This window comes from Ochlerotatus camptorhynchus, unplaced genomic scaffold, assembly GCF_037179485.1.
Source record: "Ochlerotatus camptorhynchus isolate MF236.1 unplaced genomic scaffold, CSIRO-AGI_Acam_v1.1 ptg000503l, whole genome shotgun sequence".
Classification (NCBI taxonomy): Eukaryota; Metazoa; Arthropoda; class Insecta; order Diptera; family Culicidae; genus Ochlerotatus; species Ochlerotatus camptorhynchus.
In genome coordinates this window covers 7,263,520-7,284,902 of record NW_027040988.1, presented here as the reverse complement: position 1 = coordinate 7,284,902, position 21,383 = coordinate 7,263,520, and the positions used below count along the sequence as shown (strand labels likewise).

The following is a 21,383-nucleotide window of genomic DNA, read 5'->3' as shown; positions in this document are numbered from 1 at the left end:
TAGTATGGAGACCACACGACCGTCGAATACTCCAAAATAGGTCGCACCAACGAACAGTATAATGCTTCTAGGCAGTCTACACCTTTGGTTTTTTTTTTTGGCGAAGCGGAATATGAATCCAAGTTGTGAGGAAGCTTTGGATACTACGTATGCAACATGATCCTTGAAGCTGAGCTTGGAGTCGATCAGTATTCCCAGATCCTTGATAGTCGATTCACGTTTCAAAGTTATGCTCGTCAGGGTGTAGTCATGGTGAAGAAGCGAACGCTTGCGGCCAAAGAAAATTATAGAGCATTTCGAGACATTCATTGACATGCGATTAATACGACACCACTCAGCGAAGACTTCAAATTATTGCTGCAAGAAAATGGCATAACTAGTTTCTTTTATCACGAAGTAGAGTTTCAGGTCGTCCGCATACGGTAGTTTAAGACATTTCAGGATGGTATTGTCGTCATTCATGTACATCAGAGCAGGCTACCATCGAGAACGCCGGATGTCACGGGGAAGGATGAAGAAACATAGTCTCCAATCTTGACAGACATGTTTCGAACAGTCAGGTAGGAGTAGAGCCAAGTAAGCAGGCCATCATGAACACCTATCCTGTCGTATTTAGCCAACGCAATGTCATGGTTCATTTTGTCAAATGCTGCGGAGAGGTCTGTGTAAAGGGCGAACACGAAATTATTGCGACACCGAAAATGTCATGCCAATTTTCCTATAATGTTTAGAATCAAACCAAAATTTTAGGGTAGTTTTATACTTATATTTACTTCAAAAATCGAAAGAAAAGTTAATCGATGGAGCCTTGAGTGTAAAATTGAACGCATTTTCGCTTGATGCCCTCCATCAAAGTCTTTACAGTGTCATCCGGTACCAGTTTCTCAGTTTTTTTTCCATTTTCTTAACATGTCCTTCTCGTCTTTGACTGTCTTCTTGCTCTTCCGAAGTTCCCGCTTCATTATTGCCCAGTACTGCTCCACCGGGCGCAGCTCCGGACAGTTTTGCGGATTCATGTCCTTTGGAACAAAATGGACAGAATTGACCTCATACCACTCCAGGACACTTTTAGAATAGTGACATGATGCCAAATCTGGCCAAAATAGCGGAGCTTCGTCGTGCTGCTGCAAGAACGGCAAAAGGCGCTTCTCGAGGCACTCAGATTTGTAGATCTCGCCATTTACTGTGCCCTTTGTCACGAAAGACTCACTCCTAAGTCCGCAAGAGCAGATGGCCTGCCAAATGAGATATTTGGAGGCGAACTTCGACATTTTCTTCTTCTTAAATTTGTCGTCCACATCGAACTTGCTCTTGCCGGTGAAAAACTCCAACCCCGGAATCTGCTTAAAATTGGCTTTTATATACGGTTCGTCGTCCATCACACAACAGCCATATTTTGTCAGCATCTTCTCGTAGAACTTCCGTGCCCGAGTTTTAGCCGTCGATTGTTGCCGCTCATCGCGGTTTGGGAAGTTCTGTACCTTGTATGTATGTAGTCCAGCTCTTTTCTTTGCATTCTGGACGTAGCTCTGCGACATGCCGATCTTTTTAGCCAAATCACGGCTTGAGACGTTGGGATTTGCTTTAATCATCCGCTGCACCTTTCCCTTCGTCTTTTTGTTCTCCGGTCCCGGTTTTCTTCCAGCTCCTTTGCCGTGGTCCAACGTCAACCGCTCCTGGAACCGCTTCAACACTCTGGAGACGGTTGAATGGTGAATGTTCAACATTTTTCCCAACTGCCGGTGCGACAGGTCAGGAAATTCCAGGTGTTTGGAAAGAATTTGTTCTCTCAACTCGCGTTGGTTCATCTCCATTTTCGTTGAATCGAAAAACACGACTTCGAGTTTGACAGCATGTACACAATACACATCAATGAGAATGTGTGCAAAATTTGGTTGATTTTTACCCAATGGTAAAAAAGTTATGCCCTGTTGAATGTGTCGCAATAATTTCGTGTTCGCCCTTTAGATAGCATCTACTTGATGGCCACGTTCTACTTCACGAATGATAAACGAACGTAACTAAATTGGTCGTCGTGGAGCGCTTAGGCATGAAGCCATGCTGATCCGTAGAGATACAGTGTGTAAAACTTTGAACCAATTTTTCGAGTATAATCAACTTAAAAAGTTTGGAGGTAGCAAGCTATTCCACGGTCGTTTGAAACAGCCCTTTTGCAGCCTTTCTTGTGAATTGGGAACACGAAAGACTCTTTCCAGCAAGCTGGGAAAACGCCAGACATCAAGGAGAGATTGAAAACGTTGGTTAGAGGTGTAGCGAGAGCAGTCAGGCAGCGTTCGAGGACTAACGACGGTACGCCATCTGCACCGGAACTCGTTGAATTCTGAGAAGATATTCAAGGAAATTCCGTTGAGGATTACAAGGGAATTAATATGAGAGTAACTAAAGGAAGTCTAAGGCAATTAAGAGAAGATATGTAATAAATTTCGGTGGATAATTATATGAGAGTTTGGCAGCATACTTAGAGGTTGCTGAAGATAATTCCAAATTGAGAGGTGTTAGGATAATTGTGCGGGAAATTCTACTAGAATTTTTAAGAATTGAAAACGGAACGGCAGGGCAGCGTGAATCCCAATAGTTTTCTGGAGATAATTCTGAGTGTTGTGGAGATAATTATACGAAAATATAACAGTGAGTTCGAAGAAGAATTTTGAGGAAATCCTGAAATTCGGTGAATAATGCCAATTATCGAAACGAATCAGGCATATAAATGGTCAGATTTGGTTTCCCATGAAATATGCCGAGTTCAAGATCCCCTCCCCCTTTATTTCAAAAGCTGGCAATACCTTTGAATTGAAACCCTTAGTTTCATAATAAGTCCATTACTCTACTGTAGACAACTTTTATGAAAGCCTTACCATGTTAACTCGAATGTCCCAAAAGTCGAACAGATGAACTTCGAATGGTAATAACGGAACATACCTGCAGAAGAAAAAAGAAGCAATATAGGAATTAGAAAATTGTAACTCAACCTAGTAAGTAGTAAAATTTACACACAACCAGAAAGTATATCAAATTTAAGTGTAAAGAGAAGAGAGCATTCAACTGGCACAGCGGATGAGGGGTTTAGGGTTCTAAAATAAGCTTCTAAAGAATATTAAAAAAAAAAACAAACTTGCCCGTCGTTTTGGCTTAAAATTCTCATAAAGTATATGACAAAAGCTTGCCGGTCGCTCCGCTCTTCTGACTAAAAGAAACACGGGCAAAACAGTAACTCTGTTTTGCCCGTTTCGAAGGGAGCATTTCATCGATTTAATATTACATTTCCATGGCTGCCCTGGAGAAACTACGAGCAAGTTCCCGTTCAACTTGCTGTTACTTGAATTCGGTCCCCGCGGTGACCTCACAGACGACGACAAAACGTCTTAAACAGACGATCTCCTATTCAGTAAGCAAAAGTGGCAGGCATCAAGCTAGCCGAGCTCGAGAAGTTATTTGGTAAATATTGAATTAAGTTTAAACAAATAACTGCAACGGATTAGTTAACTTCATCACGTCGTTATTTCTTTAAAAAAAACTGAAATAAGATTTCGAAAATTCACTCGCAAAAACTCTCACCCTTCATCGACGCTATGTAAAAATCACAATCGCCTTAATAATTCAGGGGTTCGAAATCTTTAATCAAGTTTACCTCCTTGATTATCACACCCCTCAAATCGTGATTTAGGCATTAATTAAAGAAATAAACGCGATTAAAGATTTCAAACATTCAACCCCTCAAATCGCGATTTAGGCCTCAATTAAGGATATAAACACGATTAAACTTTGTTTTTGTATGGAAAACACGGCTCGAACGAAAACGAGAATACGGATGTTTTATAGAAATCTAAACCTATGTTCTATCAACGAAGGGCTGAAAATAAATTTTAAGCAATAAACTCAACATGAACAAAGACTGAAAAATGAGTGAATCTAAAGATGTTCCACCATCGAAGAGCTCAACATAAACTTAAATAATTTAATTCAGTATAGGGGAAATGGCACTAATGTAGACCTATGGATCTAAGATTGGGCCCATCGCTAAAAATCTGCTATTTATCAATTTTATCTAGATGAACGCGTCATTGGGACGGTACTAATGGATATTTTTGGTCGCTATTGAAATTTTAGTCGATTGCTGAATTTATGTATGGACCAAATTAGGGGTATTTAGGCCGACATTACAGCCATTTCCCGAAGACTGAAAAAGTTAATCATTATAATTTATCATCAGAGGGCTGAAAAAATAAATCAATAAGGTTAGGTTATGTTATCTTTATAAGCGAGACTTTCAGCCAGAGGCTGGTTCATCTCTTACCATAAATCAATAAAACCAGCCTGAACGAATTCAATTCTCTTTTATAAATGTCACGGGAATTAAGGAATCATGTTACTATGAAAGGCAAGCCATAGGATAAACCTAGCCGGTTTTTTCTCTATTATCGTGATTTTTAGTCGTAGGCTAGTTCATCATGTAGCCGGTGTTACTGGCAATAGCGCAATGTGTAATTTCGGATTTACCTGATTCTTATCTGAATGCTAGTTTGTGTAAACACATTATGTTCAATCACGATCTTTTCTATAACGTATAAATCTCGGGCGAATAAAAGTTCATATCATGTTCTATCCTTATTACTAAGTCTAAGTTGCCCCGTAACGTGGGTAGATCACCTTTTCGTGGTACGTTACGGGATGTAAGATCTACCACCGATTCCTAGTCCTAACTTCTTCAAACTAGGGGAACAGGATTTTTCAGTAATCGAAGGAACACATCTTAGTCCTTGTTAATTTTTATGCCTTGTTGATAGTGATAAGTCCTCGGGTTGCCTGGACCGAGGATGATCTTGAAACAAGGGAAAAATGAGTTAGTTAGTCTTCATCTATGTGATTCCTAATCTTCTAATCGTTGTTCCCTAGTTTGAAGTGGTTAAGACTAGGGTTCTGATGCATGGTCATTATCGGTGTCATAGCTTGTTTTTGTTGTTAAGGAATCCAATTTTGACTGACAAAGGGGCGCGCCTTTGGAGGGTGTTCCAACTCCGAAGGGTATAAATAGCGGAACCTTTCAGTTAGAATCGATTCCTTGCGATGAAGGCAAGAATGACAACTGTATCAAAACCGAATACTTCATCATTTCTCAATAGTGATGGAGTAATACGACATGCACTAAACTAAGGACACGGGATATACTACAATAGATCAAATTACTGGTCGCAGTGGTGTTATGTCCCGAACAGAGAAAAAAAAAAAAAGTCTAAGTTAACAAAAACTTGAAATTTTTTAAAGTTCATAAAATGTAGGTATCTAAGTTTCATAGCCACTATAATCATAAAAAATAAAAGTGACTGAAATCTAATAAAAAATAGAGTCCCTTATAATTCATTACATAATTCTAGAAACACTCTGAAATTCTCTTAAAATTCTTAATTTGGTTCGCTAAGAATTCTCTAAAGAATTCTCATGACATAAACTCTCCTGAACTAGCCCGTGGCTAAAAATCTGCTAAATAAAGAATTTAAAATAAAAAAATCTCCAAAGTATTCACTAACTATTCTCCTAAAATTCCCGAGGAACTATTTTCCGAATTTCCAGTCTTCACGAAAACATGTACCATGCTGAGCTTGTGTACAAAAATCCAAGCGAATGTTTAGTTTGAACTTGCGTGCAATCTTAAACCCATGTACATTTCACACAATACACTCTGGTGTATCAATGTTGTTCGCAAGTGTATGCGCAGATGTTTGTACACGAGTTTAAACATGAGCTTAAACACTGGTTTACACACGGGGTTGTGCACGGAGCAAAATTTTCAGACAGACGTGCTCGCCCTTTTGCGCGCCAGCAGTGTGCATGTTGCAGCTTCGCTTTACGCCAAAATGTTGCAAATTTTCTGGCGCACAAAAGGGTGGGCACTTCCATGCATTAAGTACGTCACGCAAAATGTTGGGTAAATCAACACCCCTCCCTTTTCGTCACCATGTGATGTCATGAAAAAATTAACAATTAATAATTTTCCGGTCTGCCTAAAGTGGAAAAAATCAACTTTTTTTGTTTTTAGATATTTTTTTCTATTTTTTTTTCGTTTTTTTTTTGGGTTTTAAAGGTTCACATGGAACAAAAATCTTTTCTGAATAAGGTTCATTTTCATATCTTGGTACCCTGGCATTTTGGGAAATTACTGTTTTCTGCAAGGTTGTCGTGGTACTTTTTCAAGTTGCGATTTTTTCGAAGTATACTGATAAAAAAGTTTGTTTATTATTTATTATAAAATTATGAAAAGCAAACAAAATTAGTCAAAAACATAAATTCATAAATTCAAAACAAAAGGAAACATAGATCCAAATACAATTTCATGAATAATCTTAACACTTGGTTTTTAAACTGCATCATTCTGGCGGTATTTTTCCATGGCTGGTTCCAAAAGATCCTTATTGAATCGAATTATCATCAGATCATTAAGCATACTGGGTGACATGCGGAGTCGGTGTTGTTCCAGTAGAAGTTTTATTTCCAGAGAAACACCGCTCTACCGACACCTCTGTTGCTGATGCGGATAAAGCTATCATAGCGAGGTCGTATATCTGTTCATCATCATAACGCCGAGCCTCCCAGTACTTTAATATATCAGATCAAGAAGTTTTACTTTTAAATCGATCTCAGAAGGATTAAGCTTGGATGTTGACGCACGCTGACATTCTTCTTCAAGCATGGTTTCAAAATCGTCATCGCTTGACTTGGTAGCAGCGAGACATTCTGGCAGTTCTGATTGCTGTTGAATTGAAGATTTCTTTTTGAAAGTCTTCAATATGTTGGCAACTTTCAGCATGTGTTCCTAGATAATTTGAAAATAAATTTCAAGATAATATAATCGAAGAATATTGTAAATTTCTTAAGTTTAATTTCCTTTTTGATACAAAAAAAAAGTATATTCAATCTTTTGTGCAAAATTAATCATACAATGTAATTTTGTCTATGTACTAACATAATTAACTGACTTCATTAATTATGTGCACGTATTCTGTGGCTCACACACTAATGCAAGCCTCCAATGTTCGGTAATTTTAAAACTACAGAACTGTCCGGTTAAAGTTTAAAAACTTGTGAAAAATGCAATAAAGAAAAGTTATTCCAAACTTGTTAAAACTTTATTCAGTTAACAAAAAATACGTTGATTTAATCCTTTAAATTTGTCGAGCCTCTTAACGGAATGTCTTTATGAAGAGCTTTGAGTGGGTTGGTTTATTTCCTTTAAATTCCTTTATAATTGCTTATATTTTGACAGATACGCATATTTCGTTTACTACTTGCAGACTTCATCAGTGCGAAGTACTCAACACCACTTGATTTAATTGATTTCTAACGTGTAACGGCTATTAAAAATTTAAACGACTTTTAAACTGTTCAAAGTGCATGCTGTTTCTTCAATTTAACGGGTGTTCAATAAAAAATTAGAATTTTTTCAGTCACATAGCTAGCAAAAAAAAATTGTTTTCAACGAATTCAGTATTTTTTTAATAACATAATGTTTATTCTTCAAAAAACGTCAATGAATATTGGAAGAAGGGGGCCTGGTCAACCGTACGACGCGACTTAGTCGCGATGCTCTCACAAGAGCGCTGGACGGCACTGAAGACATTCTCATTTTTTATTGAACACCCATTATAATAAAACTAGGCTAATCTAAATTATCCCGGTGATCAAAGACATTTTGTTTTACTTTGCACCATATGTAGTCAAAAATATAAATTATCTATCGTATAAAAAAACTGCATAAATATTTAATTATACTTACGATCACCTTCAGCCTTTCATCCATTGAAACATATGGCGAGTCGATAAAGCACCAGCGTTGGTCGAATAGCAAAGCCGCACGGAAGGCATCATTATCCATCATACGTATAGCTCTACCCTGTAGTGCTTGTTTAAGACTTTCTGAAAATCTATTGGCAGCAGGGATCTTACTGAGCTTTAGTTGACATATCTTTAGGAGCTTGAAAACGTCTCCTAGAATCAAATCATTCGCTTGCAGAGCTTTTGTTAGAACAAACAGCGGTTCGAATGCTGCGGTGAACTCTTCAATGTAGGTCCAGTCATCCGCTGTTACGTGCAATTCTTCAAACTTTGGACCAATATCCTCGAAAAATGCTTTTCTGCTATGTAACGAGTTGATCATTTCATATAGAGAGCCCCATCTCGTTTCCACATCTATTTTGGGCAGCGGAACCTTCTCAATTTCGAAAAATGGCTTGTATCCAACTTTCCGGCACGCTTTAACAATTTTTCGGACTTTTTTAAGAATGTCGCATTCCTTATCCACAGCATCATTTACAACCAGATTAATAGTATGGGCTGCGCATTTTAGTGTAGCAATACAGGATTCGTTACCGCTAAGAACAATGTTCTCAACGGCCTCCAACATTTCGTCAATTTCACCAGTGTGACATTCATTATCGTCTTCTTCATCATCGTTTTCATCATCACTGGCTTGTTCGTGCTCAATGGAATTGAGTGCCACTTGTTGCGATTTATTCAATTCTTGCCCACACTTTTGTACATTTTTTCCGTTATCAGCTGTGCAAGCATAAACATGCGTGACATCAGTGCTGTATGATTTCAATACTTCTTCAATGGTGTTTTTCAGGTTCTGAGCAGTTTGCTTATCGGTTATCTCCATCATCGATAATGTGCGAGTGGAGACTTTTCCACCATGAAGTATTCGAGCGTTAATCCCGAAAATCTTTCGGTTGTGCCGCACAGCTCCATCTATTTCCAAACAAAAAAAAATCTTCAACTCATTCGCAATCATGCCTCTGATGATATTGGCGATAGCAGGGATACTTGAAGCGATTGCTTCACCATAGACGGGAATGTTTAAGCTCTTAGCTAGTGGTCCAATTGTAGCGCGACAAGCATGCGAGTTGAAGAAATTGAAAGAAATCGAATTGATAGTCGCCATTTCAATTAATCCACAATGGAATTCAACAGGATCCACTTGAACAGATACGGTTTTCAAACGCTTTGCTGGAGATGGCGAGGAGATCGGTTGGTCGGGTTTTATGCGTTTGTAGCCTGTGATTCCAATTTTTGCACCGGTTTCTGGATGTATTTGAGCCAAATGCCTTTTCAAACTGCTCAATACATTTTTGAGTCTCCTGGTGCATCCAGGAAATTTGCATAGGCACACATTATCTTTCTCATTGTAATGAAAATAATGTGTTCTGAGATTAACATTAGGCGTATTACCTAGTATTCAGGGAATAAACAAATGATTGCTTTAAACTTCAGACTTTTGCGAACATTGTGAATTAGCTGCTGATTAATAATACGAAAAAATCTTTATTTGTATTGTAGTATGCACACAAAATGCCATATAGTGCCCTAGAGAACGGGGAAGTGGCCAAAATCTGACTTTAAACAAAATACATTATTTAACTCATCTATAATATGTTACAAGGTTGTTATAATAATTATCAACAAGAAAAACGTCATCACTATAACCTTGTAACATGTTACAAGACTACTCCGTAGTCCGAACAGAGCATTAGAGGGATGCATTTTTTATTTTGCCTATGTTGTGTATTTTCAGTGAAAAATTGCAATCCATATTAACATCACAAAATATAATTATGACATACCGTTCATGATTACGAATTCACATGTAACTTAATATCACACTACACCACTCGCTGTCAGTAAACTGCAAACGAAAGAATGAAACTTTTATGAAATTGCTCAAGCGTAACTTCTTCTTATGAGCAAGGTTGCAAAGACTCATTTCAGCTAAAACAATGTTTTTCTAAATTATGAAATAATTAGATGCCATGATCAAATTTTGAATTGGTAGGATACAAGAAGAGGTTGCAAAGAATGTGTTTGACATATTTAATCTGTTTATTTCACTTCATGAGAGTCACAATCAGCGATTTTTAACAAACTCACTAACTCACTCACTCACTCACTCAGCGATCAGCAAATCGCTGATTGTGACTCATAGAAAGCAAAATTTACAGGTTTTATGTTTCCAACGCATACTTTGTAACCTCTTCTTGTAAGTTACAAGTAAAACATGCCATCATACCATCTTTTGGTTTTATTATTCCGAAAAACATTATTTTAGCTGAAATGAGTCTTTGCAACCTTGCTTATGAGTAGTCTTCACGATACAAAATGTGTGCGAGGCACACGTTAGTTTTTGCACTCGCTTGTTCTCCACATTCTATATTCGCTTCTTCTTCTGAGCTTTTGCGTTTGCACATGAGTTTGAACATTGGTGCGAGCCGCGGTGCGAGCTGAAGTTTGCACTTGTTCATTGTACTTGCGTTCAAACTTGTGTACAAATGGGCTTGAACATAGCCGAACATAGAATGGGAGCACAAGCGAGTGCAAAAACTAACGTGTACATCGCACTCATGTTGTACCGTGAAGACTGCAGACAGCTGAGATAGAAAACCAATTCAAAAGGAAAAATGTCAAAATAGTCTAAATCGATATGTGAACACCCCAATACACAAATACCATCAACGAACTGTATCCACAATGGGTAAACTATCCCACAAATGGTTTGGATGTTACCCCGAACACGTCGTTAAGCTATCTTTGATGGTTATTTTTATTAGGGAATGACTTTCAACAACGATTTCGCTCTTCTCACAACACATCAAACTGTGTCCTATCAGATAGCGTAGTTGCGTGAGAATCTACGTTTATTTTATTTTTTAATATTCTGAGATAAGCCTTTGTTACATGCTTATCCTGCTTTAGAAAATTATTAAAGCTTGTTGTTATGTAAATTTATATGGCAAAAATAATATTTTTTCATTGTAGTTCTTGGAACAGACATATTAGAGAAACGCTGGAAAAAATTACACGTGGTATTCTCCATTTATTAATGATTTTAAAAACGATAGATAGCTTGTACTATTGACAGTAGTTACGGCCAGAAGTGGGGCACATCTATAAATATATACGAAAAATCATAATTACATTACGAAACACTTAAATTTCTATTGATATCGCCCTTGTTTACCACGTGGCTCGACACGCGGTACGATGGGCGCTCCTGAAACTATTGATTCTGAATGAAAGATCACAGATGGCTTTGACTTTGATGATGACTTTTAAGCTGCCATTCGCTCCCAGGAGCTGTTTGAACATCATTATTAACGGACTGGAGTTTTAAATTGCAGTAACAGGTAATTCATGAGATCGATATTCATAATTCTATTTGAATTTTCTTACTTGTTCTTTAGGATTGTGTCTGGAACAAAACGAGGAACGTACTTTTTGTTAAAGAAAGGCAATTCCACATCTGGTACGACGTGAAAAATTCTTTATGCCGGGCTACATCCAATCCTGTTCGAAATGTTTCTCCAGTGACTATGGCTTCAGCTTTGCCATTCGCCTTTTTTTGATGAAGAGCAGAAGTTGGGTGAGTGAAATTTAATTTTTTAGTCATATTCTTCATCTCTTCGTAGACAAACTGTGTCCCGATTTCTGTAATACCAGCTCAGGAACACGTTCACTAGTTTTTCAAAATGAAAATACAGGCTTCCCCCAATAAGATGGCACCCTCTGAGGCGTACATACCGCTTTTTCTCAGCGGGTTTTCGACCCGCTTCGAGTTTTCGACAATTTTTTTGATGTGAGCAGTGTCAATTGTGAGTTAGTCACTTGTAGAAAATCATATCGATTGGTTGAAAATCCACCGAGAAAAAGCTGAAACTGCATTTAAAGATAAAAATGTTAACCAATTCAAACAAAACAAAAAAAGCGTACATGAAGTTTTCGATAAGTCACAAGCAGAACAAAACAAATAAAAAGCAACGTTTCATTGCTTTGAAGCAGATTTGGTAAAACTGTATCATAAAACTCTCGGTTTAGTTTAATAATGAGGATGTCAGCTACCCTCTAGTCCTGTACGGTGATCCGAAAATATCAAGGAAAGAGCGCTGAAGGCTCTCTCCACCGATACTTGGTTCGATTGTGTTGCCAACAGTACCGTGCCCACTGCGTGTAGTTTAGGATGCGTCTGTTTACGCTGTAACCAGAGCTGTCACAAAGAGAAATATGCCCTGCTAGCATTTTATTTGTAGCCAGATAAAGTGGCTTGAAGGCTTGTTCATAATAAGTGATGAACTCCCAATGACTTGATTAATCTATAAGAAAGTTTATAGCAAGAGATTAGGAATTGTGAAAACATGATTTTAAATTTGTAGAAATTATAATCTATTCACCATACATTTTTTTCTAAACATCTAATAAACTATGGGAGAGAATTTACTTGACATTTGAACTGTTACATGTTATTTGACACATATCTCGGGAATCGGGTTGCATTCATAAATTAAATTAGGCTGCCCTTCCTAATCCTAAATTGAACACTTAATGTTGAATATCATACTTCTTCGAGGAAACCAGATTTGTATGATAACACTAATAACACATTTATTTATTCTTAATATGTACCAGTATGCGCCAGTACCAGAGGACTAAAAATACTTCGCGCTGATGGCAAAGCTCCAATGCCGGATGGTATTACCTCTCATGGTTTCTGGTTAGCTATGGTCAAACAGTTTACTTAAAACGTGATTATTAGTTAACATACAAATATGAGCCTCGATCAAAATTATTATAATTGTTTCTAAGTGTTTGGTTTGAGAAAACGTTAAATTTATTCTGTTACGTTTGGAAGTATGTGAATTTTCGACTAGTTTCGAATCGAATAGATAAGGAAACTGATTATAGATTGTTTTTTTTTTAATTCTCCGTAAACGAAAATTAAATGAAAGTATCGTTTACATGAATCAAGAAAACCACGTAAATGGATCGATGACTGTATAAAAACTTACCAAGCTTTGGAAACAAGTTTTGTTGATAGACGAAGCTTTCCATCACAACATAAATTACTTCCCATCGAGTTTGACCTCATATGGGGAGAAATGAGGTGCCATCAAACCCTGCCTTGTATTGTATGTTCCGATACCAGCTGCAGTTTTTTTTTTTCTTGACGGACTCGTTAGACTTGTTAACTACCTCCAATATAGCGAGCTGCACCGTGTGTACAGCGCAACGGATCAAATTTAGTTTATTTTGCAACTCATCTGTTCCCGAAATTAGTCACGGAGAATATTTGCATTATATCAAAGACATCATATCAAGAAGACTGGCAACTCTGCCAGAATCCAAGCGACAGATACAGTAGCGCTGCGCTTGAGTGAAGGTGGAAGCAACGCATAGAAAAATGAGCAAATACACAAACCCTTCGTCTGAGGATGTAATCTTTGCTATCAAATTCGTTCGAAGCATTTACCTTTGAACGGCAGATGACGCAATTGTACCTGTCTCATAGCGTTCGTATGAGAAAATGGAAGAGTTGCCAGTCTTCTTGATTTGTTGTCTTCGATTATACACACACATTTGCTCTTGATAACTTCCATGATCTTCGTTTTTAAATATTTCGCTTTCTGTCTTTCGTTAACCTCAATCATGCCTTGTATTAAGGGTACAAAAGTGTCCTTATTGAGTCTAATATTTAAAGAAATCTAAACAAACTCATCCAATGTCCAAATGACATCCTTATCCCACAGGACATACTGAATATTTATTTATTACGACAACTATTATTTAATTTTCTGTGCGGCTGATCTTAGGTATGTTTTAATGTTCGAACGATTTATTGTTAACCCGGTAGCCTCAGCAATTGGATCAAACAATTGCTTCAAGCCTTCCCATTCTAGGCTTGCCAGGGAAAGATTGTGCAGCGAAACAATCTTAATTACGGAATCAATGAACAGCTGCTGATCCAATGACTATTGGCCTCTTCGGAACAATGATGGGCTTTTTGGTGGCTACGTCTTCTGCCTTCATTATGCCAATTTCTAGCGCTTTTTCGGAATGCGTAGCACGAACATGCCGGATAAAGTTCCCCGGATCATAACTCGCTTGCTCGTACTAACAGTTACTGCTGGGATCAGTTATGAATTTGCCTATTGAACCATCGGCCAATAAAAAAATTCTGTCACAATTTCAGTCAATGTTCGATCACTTTGCAGATTTTTGGAGTCCTTTGCACTTCGCTTAGATCCATTTTCGGAACCAAAACAGAATTTTGTTTGATACACTGCAACTGAAATTTTCAGTGGTGTCTATAGATACTTACTGAACGCACAAAAGTTCTCTCAGATCTTTGACACTTTTGTGATAGCCATTTCAATCACAGCTCTAAGGAAATGACGTAGACCTGGTTCATGAGTGAACATAAAAGCGATTGATTGCCACTTTGACACGACTGTGTGTAATAAGAAAGAGATGCATGTAGCTAAGAGAGATGAACTTGAATAACAAGTAGAAGTCCATGTTATGAGCCTTGACACTGAAAGAAAAACGCTTTCTGTGTTGGAAAAATTGTAACGCTGACCAAAATATTTTTTTGTATGAGAATTTCGTTCGAAACGAAATACAGAATAGTGGTGATAATGTATGCCGTTGTCTCACCGTCAACCTGTCAGCATATAGCAATTCATAGTAGAGGAAGGTGGGACAATACGCACCACGAGGTAATATGACCTAAAGCGTTTAAAATGCGTTTTTAAAACCCAATTTAAGGGTTTTCCACCTAGCATTACCAAATAAACTATTGATATATGATTATCAAAAACTGTTCGTATCAATTAGTCTTAGTATAGCACGAGAAAAAATGTCGTTGGTGATATTACCCTGAAACGCAATTCCCCCGTTTTACAAGAGCTCATCCGCTGCTAAAGAGGTAGAAATATTTGGGTGACGTGCCAAATTGAAAAAATGATCGCGTTTTTGCATATTTTTTTAAATTAAATTAATAAGCATAACTAATGCAATTTGTGATGTTTATTTTTTCATTTTCTTTTTTTTTTCATTGCTTCGAAATACACAAATTTTTGGAGGTTTCGAATAAAAACACTCGGAATTCAATTTCTTGACTTTTTACTACATCATCGTGAAAGTTTTCCAGGCCTAAGATGTCTAAAAATAGTCTAGGAAAATTTTAAGCTCTAGAGACTTTTTCAAAGCCTTGAATTTTGAACATTCTTTAAAGCCCGGTAGCTTTAGTGTCTGTACAAACATCGAACAATCATGCAATAGTATCTTGAGTGCTTTGAATTTTTTATAAGTTCCTCAGCAATAAATTTCCTAGCTTAGATTTTAGCGAAATGCAATGAATACTTTTCTTTGTTTTTTTACATTCTTAAATAGAAAAATATACCAGGCTTTCTTAATTTGATTGTATTAGAGATCACGAATTTAAAACTTATCAAAATTTATAAAAAATAAATCAAAATATTTCAAAATTATCCCAGAATTTTACAATTTTGATTATTTGATCAAGATCGAGATTTTAAATTCTAAACGTATTTAAAATGTCCTATTTCCGTGATTATACCAAGTGAACACTATTCTTAGTAGGCGTTAATGTCCAAAACTGAGGAAGCTCAGTGCTTTTAATAGAAGTACTGGGAATTTATTAAAAACTCATCTCAGGTTTGACTTCTTAAAAACTGAAGCATTTGCTTTGGGAACTTTTTTTGCCCGTGTGCAAAATACGAATGTTTAGGAAAATTTCTAGAAATGTTTCAAGGTTTTTTATTGAAATTTGGAAAAGTCAAGTATATTTTGAGATGATTAAGAAAAAAAATTATGGTGGTTGGAAAATGTTGACGAAACTTTAAGGAATTAAGAATAATGTCAAGAAGTAAGGACTTTGTAGATATACAATGAATATTAGAGTCATTTATTATTTCCCACCCCTCAGGTGTTGCTGTGTGGCAACTGCAACATACCATATCATCTAGATAATACACTATTTGAAATAAGGTACTTTTTTAAAGACTTCAAGAGGTGGGCGCATCTTGTTAGGGAGATTTATCTTTAGGGAGATGTATATTTAAGGGCGCAGGTCAATTATTAGGTGTGACTGCTTAGCTCAAATTTTAGGAACACAGCATTGGATTCAGTTATTCAATTTCAAAAGCAGAGCAAAAACTCGTGTAAAGGATCTCCACCTGTTAAATATTGTAATAATAAGCATCATACCTAAGCGTCGAACGTATGAGTTTCCAAAGAATTGTTAAAAATTAATTTGATTTTCCTACCACGAGTTGAAGAACCAGTTCCAATTGTGACGCATCACCTCTGACTGATTTCATGCTTTTAGATTAGCATTGTAAGTCCCTGCTATATGAAGAATTGAGGCGCAGTATAGCAAGCCGTTGCATGGATTAATTCTCCAAGTAGGAGAGGCATTCCTAACCTAAAAGCATAAATAGAAGCACCGGCTGAGATTTTCAGTGCTGTGAACAGGAATCTGTAATCTGTGATAGATAAATTCCTATTTTTTCCCACCGCAGAAAACCCCGTTTTTTCTGGAAATAATTGGGGAAATGAATTTAATGTCGGCCTAAATGTCCCTGATTTGGGCCCATACATAAATTCAGAAATCGACTAAATTTTTAATAGCGACCAAAAATATCCCAATGACGCGTTCATCTAGATAAAATTGATTTTTAATGATGGGCCCAACATTAGAGACATTTCCCCTACATATCCGTGGGACGAAACGCATGAAATAATAAAAACAAGCAATATTTAAAGAAATATTTTGCGTTGCCGCAGAGTTTTTGAAATGACGCCGCAGTTTGAAGTGACGCCTCATTTTGACGCGCTGCCTAATTTTGACGCGCCGCCTCGATAAGACGCGCCGCCTCATTTTGAAGCGCTGCCTCGATTTGACGCGTCGCCTCATTTTGAAGCGCCGCCTCATTTTGAAGCGCCGCCTCATTTTGACGCGCCGCTTCATTTTGCAGCGCCGCCTCATTTTGAAGCGCCGCCTTATTTTGACGCACCGCCTCGATTTGACGCGCCGCTTCATTTTGAAGCACCGCCTCATTTTGACGCGCCGCTTCATTTTGCAGCACCGCCTCATTTTGAAGCGCCGCCTCATTTTGACGCGCCGCTTCGATTTGAAGCGCCGCCTCATTTTGACGCGCCGCTTCATTTTGAAGCGCCGCCTCTTTTTGAGGCGCCGCCTCGATTTGAAGCGCCGCCTCATTTTGAAGCGCCGCCTCGATTGGACGCGCCGCTTCATTTTGAAGCACCGCCTCATTTTGACGCGCCGCTTCATTTTGCAGCACCGCCTCATTTTGAAGCGCCGCCTCATTTTGACGCGCCGCTTCGATTCGAAGCGCCGCCTTGATTTGAAGCGCCGCCTCGATTTGACGCGCCGCCTCATTTTGAAGCGCCGCTTCATTTTGAAGCGCCGCCTCATTTTGAAGCGCCGCTTCATTTTGAAGCGCCGCCTCGATTTGAAGCGCTGCCTCGATTTGAAGCGCCGCCTCGATTTGACGCGCCGCCTCATTTTGAAGCGCCGCCTCGATTTGACGCGCCGCCTCATTTTGAAGCGCCGCCTCGATTTGACGCGCCGCCTCATTTTGAAGCGCCGCCTCGATTTGACGCGCCGCCTCAATTTGAAGCGCCGCCTCATTTTGAAGCGCCGCCTCGATTTGAAGCGCCGCCTCATTTTGACGCGCCGCCTCGATTGAAGCGCCGCCTCGATTTAAAGCGCCGCCTCATTTTGACGCGCCGCCTCGATTTGACGCGCCGCTTCATTTTGCAGCGCCGCCTCATTTTGAAGCGACGCCGCAGTGTTTTTGAAGCATCATCGCAGCTTCATCGCAGCGTCGCCAGGGCGTTTGTCTGGTCCGCCGGGAAGGGCGCCGGTGGGGGTGCCGGTTTTGTCGTTTGCGGGGCCCGTTGGCTGGGGCGTTGTGGGGGCGTTGGCGAGGGCGTCTCAGAATTTATTCGCTTCGCTGCTGTTTCCCGCGGCTTGGGCCGGCGAGATAGCCGAGGTTGGTTGATTTCGTTTAAACTTTAATGAACTTCATAATGAATACATGATTTTCTTTGATTTGCTAAGAATATAATAGTCGGCCCTTATTACCGGTGTCATATCTCGGTGAAGTGATAACTTATCACTCACGGTGTAGTGATTCCCATTAATGAAGGAAATAAAAAGGCATGACACGCTAAAAACCGTTTACCCAAATCCTATATTGTTAAAATAAACATGCTTTTGAATTTAATTCAAACATAAATATTTTAGTTTTAAACATGCTTTCAATTTACTTTGAATAATTCATATGTTCAGAGTATAAACATTTATATTTTTGTTTTAAATGAACAAAATTCGTATCCGTGTATGTGTGGACACATGAAAATCACGTGGAATTTTACATGGAAATTCACCAATAAAAATGTGTCGAATTTTATCAGTGGCCTGACCGTTCACGGTAACCAGCGTAAACACATTAATGTGTAAAATTTCACACATTTCGTGAAAAAAGGGGTCTACTCATAAAATGTGTAAACTGCGTTTGCACATTTATGTGTAAACCCATCAAACGTCAATAGATGTGTATTTTTTACACATTTTTAAAGAATGGTTTTTACTGCAAAATGTGTAAAAAGTAATCATTCAAAGAAATTAAATATGATAAGGACGCATGGTTTTTTTTATTAATATCGGAGATTTCTTATTTGTGCCAATGATAAAAAAATAAATTGATCGGATTCAATAATATTATATTAAAAAAAATCACAGCCAGACACCGGACAATGAAAACCTTAATAAAGATTATTTTTCTAGGGCTTAGCTATGAAAATAAAATAAATCACTTACCCTCTAGCTTGTCCACCGTTGCTCTGTTACAGTTTGGACTGTAGTTTCCCAAAAAAAATTATTAAAATTGCTGAAAGTTTTTCGCTTAGGCAAATGGCGTCCATCAACGAAGCAGAAGTTTTTTTACCCATTAATGATTATAAAAATACACATTTTTTGACTGGTACTACATTCTTAAAATGTGTATTTTTTTACACATTTCAGTGCCAACATTTCAAAGGGGCGTAATTGCATTTGTAAACAATGGCTTTAGTCGTCGATTTCTCGCAAATGAAAGCTCACTCATGAAAATGAATGACACCAACATGCAGAGGTATGTTTCCTGTATCAGCTAGCATTTGTAATTTGGAGGGATGGGTTTTCATTTGCGAGAAATCGACGTCTAAAGCCATTGTTTACAAAACCAATTACGCCCCTTTTTATAATTCGTTTATTTTTCCAGGCTCATTTGCTGTAGCTTTGCGGAGCCGATATTCATTGTTTAGATAACAAAATTACTTAAAACTAACGTTAGTAAAGCGGGGCCGATTACTCGCGGCTATCTCGAGGCTAGGGGTAACAAATTGTAACAAAAGGAAGGCAGGGTAGGGATTGTGAACACAAGGTTTGGAGAGCAATGTGCTCTTGATCTCGAACTAGGCGACACTCTGATGAAAAAGACAAACTTGGGGGTACACCGATGGGTAGCTAACAACTTGGGAGAACACAAGATGACACTAACTTCTAAATCCTCAAACCTATCCGTTTTAAAAACACATAAATTAAATTCAAATAGTCAAGATCTCGGCTCGCCAAGACATCTCTAACGGGTATCGCGGGTTGTTTTCCTCGGGCCCTGAGGGATGTGGATAACTCAGATCTGGCAACACGGTGTAAAGTACACGACCAAACATCAATTGCTGCCTGAGAGCCCAATTCGATAGAAGTGCGAGTCTGATGAGCAGTGATTGGACATAAGCCTTGATATAACGCGTATAAAGTCGCGGCTCATGTCCAACCCTTTGAACCATGGTTTGTTCGACACCTGTGGGAGAATAGAATGTAACCATCTTCCCAATTCACCATCATTCCATTTTTGTTGCCAACTGATGAGGACTTGCTGGCGAGCAATGGAGAAAAATTCGTTGAAGGCGATTTGTCGCTCAAAAATATCGCCTTCCATAGTGCCCACCTTAGCCAATGAGTCCGCTTTCTCATTACCCGGAATTGAGCAATGAGATGGGACCCAAGCTAAGGTGATAGTATACGAGCAGTTAGATAAAGCACTCAGTTTAGATCGTATTTCAGGCAGGAAATACGAGGAGTGCTTCATCGGCCTCATTGAACGAATAGCCTCCAATGAGCTAAGACTATCCGTAAAAATGAAGTCAGAAGGTAGTGAGGTAATTCGCTCTACTGCGTAAAATATAGCTGCGAGTTCCGCAACGTATGGTTTCTGCAGTTTATAGGAGGCGCTATGAAATTGATTAAATACACCAAATCCAGTGGAAGCATTTATGGTTGACCCATCTGTGAAAAATCTTTTATCGTTACTTACATGGTGGTACTTGATTGCAAAAATTGAGGGAACAACCATCGACCGATGGTGATCTGGTATTCCATGGATTTCTTGCATCATGGTCAGATCAAAATTTACAGAGGAACTATAGAAGGCTGGAAAGCAATCACGATTGGAGATTAATGAAGAAGGACCAACCTCCAGCGTCATGTACTCATAGTACAAACTCATGAATCTTGTTTGAGGATTTTGGTCGAGCAGCTTCCCAAAGTGTTCTATTACCAAAGGATTCAATACTTCACAACGGATGAGAAACCGGAAAGACAGCTCAGCGAAACGATCTGTCAGTGGGAGAACACCCGCGAGTACTTCGAGGCTCATCGTATGAGTCGAGTGCATACAGCCTAGCGCAATACGAAGGCAACGGTATTGAATCCGTTGCAGCTTAAGAATGTGTGTTTTTGCTGCGGATTGGAAGCAAAAGCTGCCGTACTCTAAAACCGAAAGGATGGTTGTTCGGTACAACCTGATCAGATCTTCCGGGTGTGCTCCCCACCAAGTTCCGGTAATTGTACGAAGAAAATTGATTCTTTGTTGGCATTTTTGTTTCAGATACGCAATATGTTTTCCCCATGTGCATTTGGAATCGAACCAGACACCTAAATACTTGAATTACGCCCCTTTGAAATGTTGGCACTGATTTTAAGATCTCCAAATTTACATTAACATAAAAAATGTGTATTTTTTACTCATTAATGTGTTTACGCTGGTTACCGTGGGGACTTTTGTTTTACTTTGTAGAAATCTTTTTTTTTTCTGTGTGTTCGTGAATTGGTTTACGACTATGGGAGCACTGCTTGAATAAAATTGTATAAGTTTCCTGAATGCACTTCTGTTGACGTGCTATTTTGTTTTTGGTTTTACGTGAGAAAGTAAAAGAGAGGAGGTTTTTTCTTTTTTTTTCCAAAAGACGCTTCAATGAGAAATATCGTTGGAGTAAAGAGTGTTTCCCGGCTCAGAGATATTTAGTCGTCCTCGTCAGCGCTGTTTCAAAACATTGCATCAGAGTTTCTAGATCTTACATACACACATTATGTTCAATCACGATCTTTTCTATAACGTATAAATCTCGGGCGAATAAAAGTTCATATCATGTTCTATCCTTATTACTAAGTCTAT

The 21,383-nt window shown here is 38.5% G+C and overlaps 2 protein-coding genes across 5 annotated transcripts in view; both read right to left on the bottom strand.

The window, feature by feature from the left end:
* The window catches only part of shot (dystonin-like protein short stop), a 483,119-nt gene that overhangs the window by 360,356 nt on the left and 101,380 nt on the right, over nt 1-21,383 (bottom strand). The window lies entirely within an intron of this gene.
* Nucleotides 6,614-9,034, bottom strand: LOC135712775 (uncharacterized). Its single transcript, XM_065235832.1, has 2 exons — nt 7,790-9,034; nt 6,614-6,829 (listed from the first exon to the last, which is right to left on the bottom strand). The coding sequence occupies exons 1-2, from the start codon at nt 8,951-8,953 to the stop codon at nt 6,614-6,616; spliced, it is 1,380 nt and encodes a 459-aa protein (XP_065091904.1). The 5' UTR covers nt 8,954-9,034.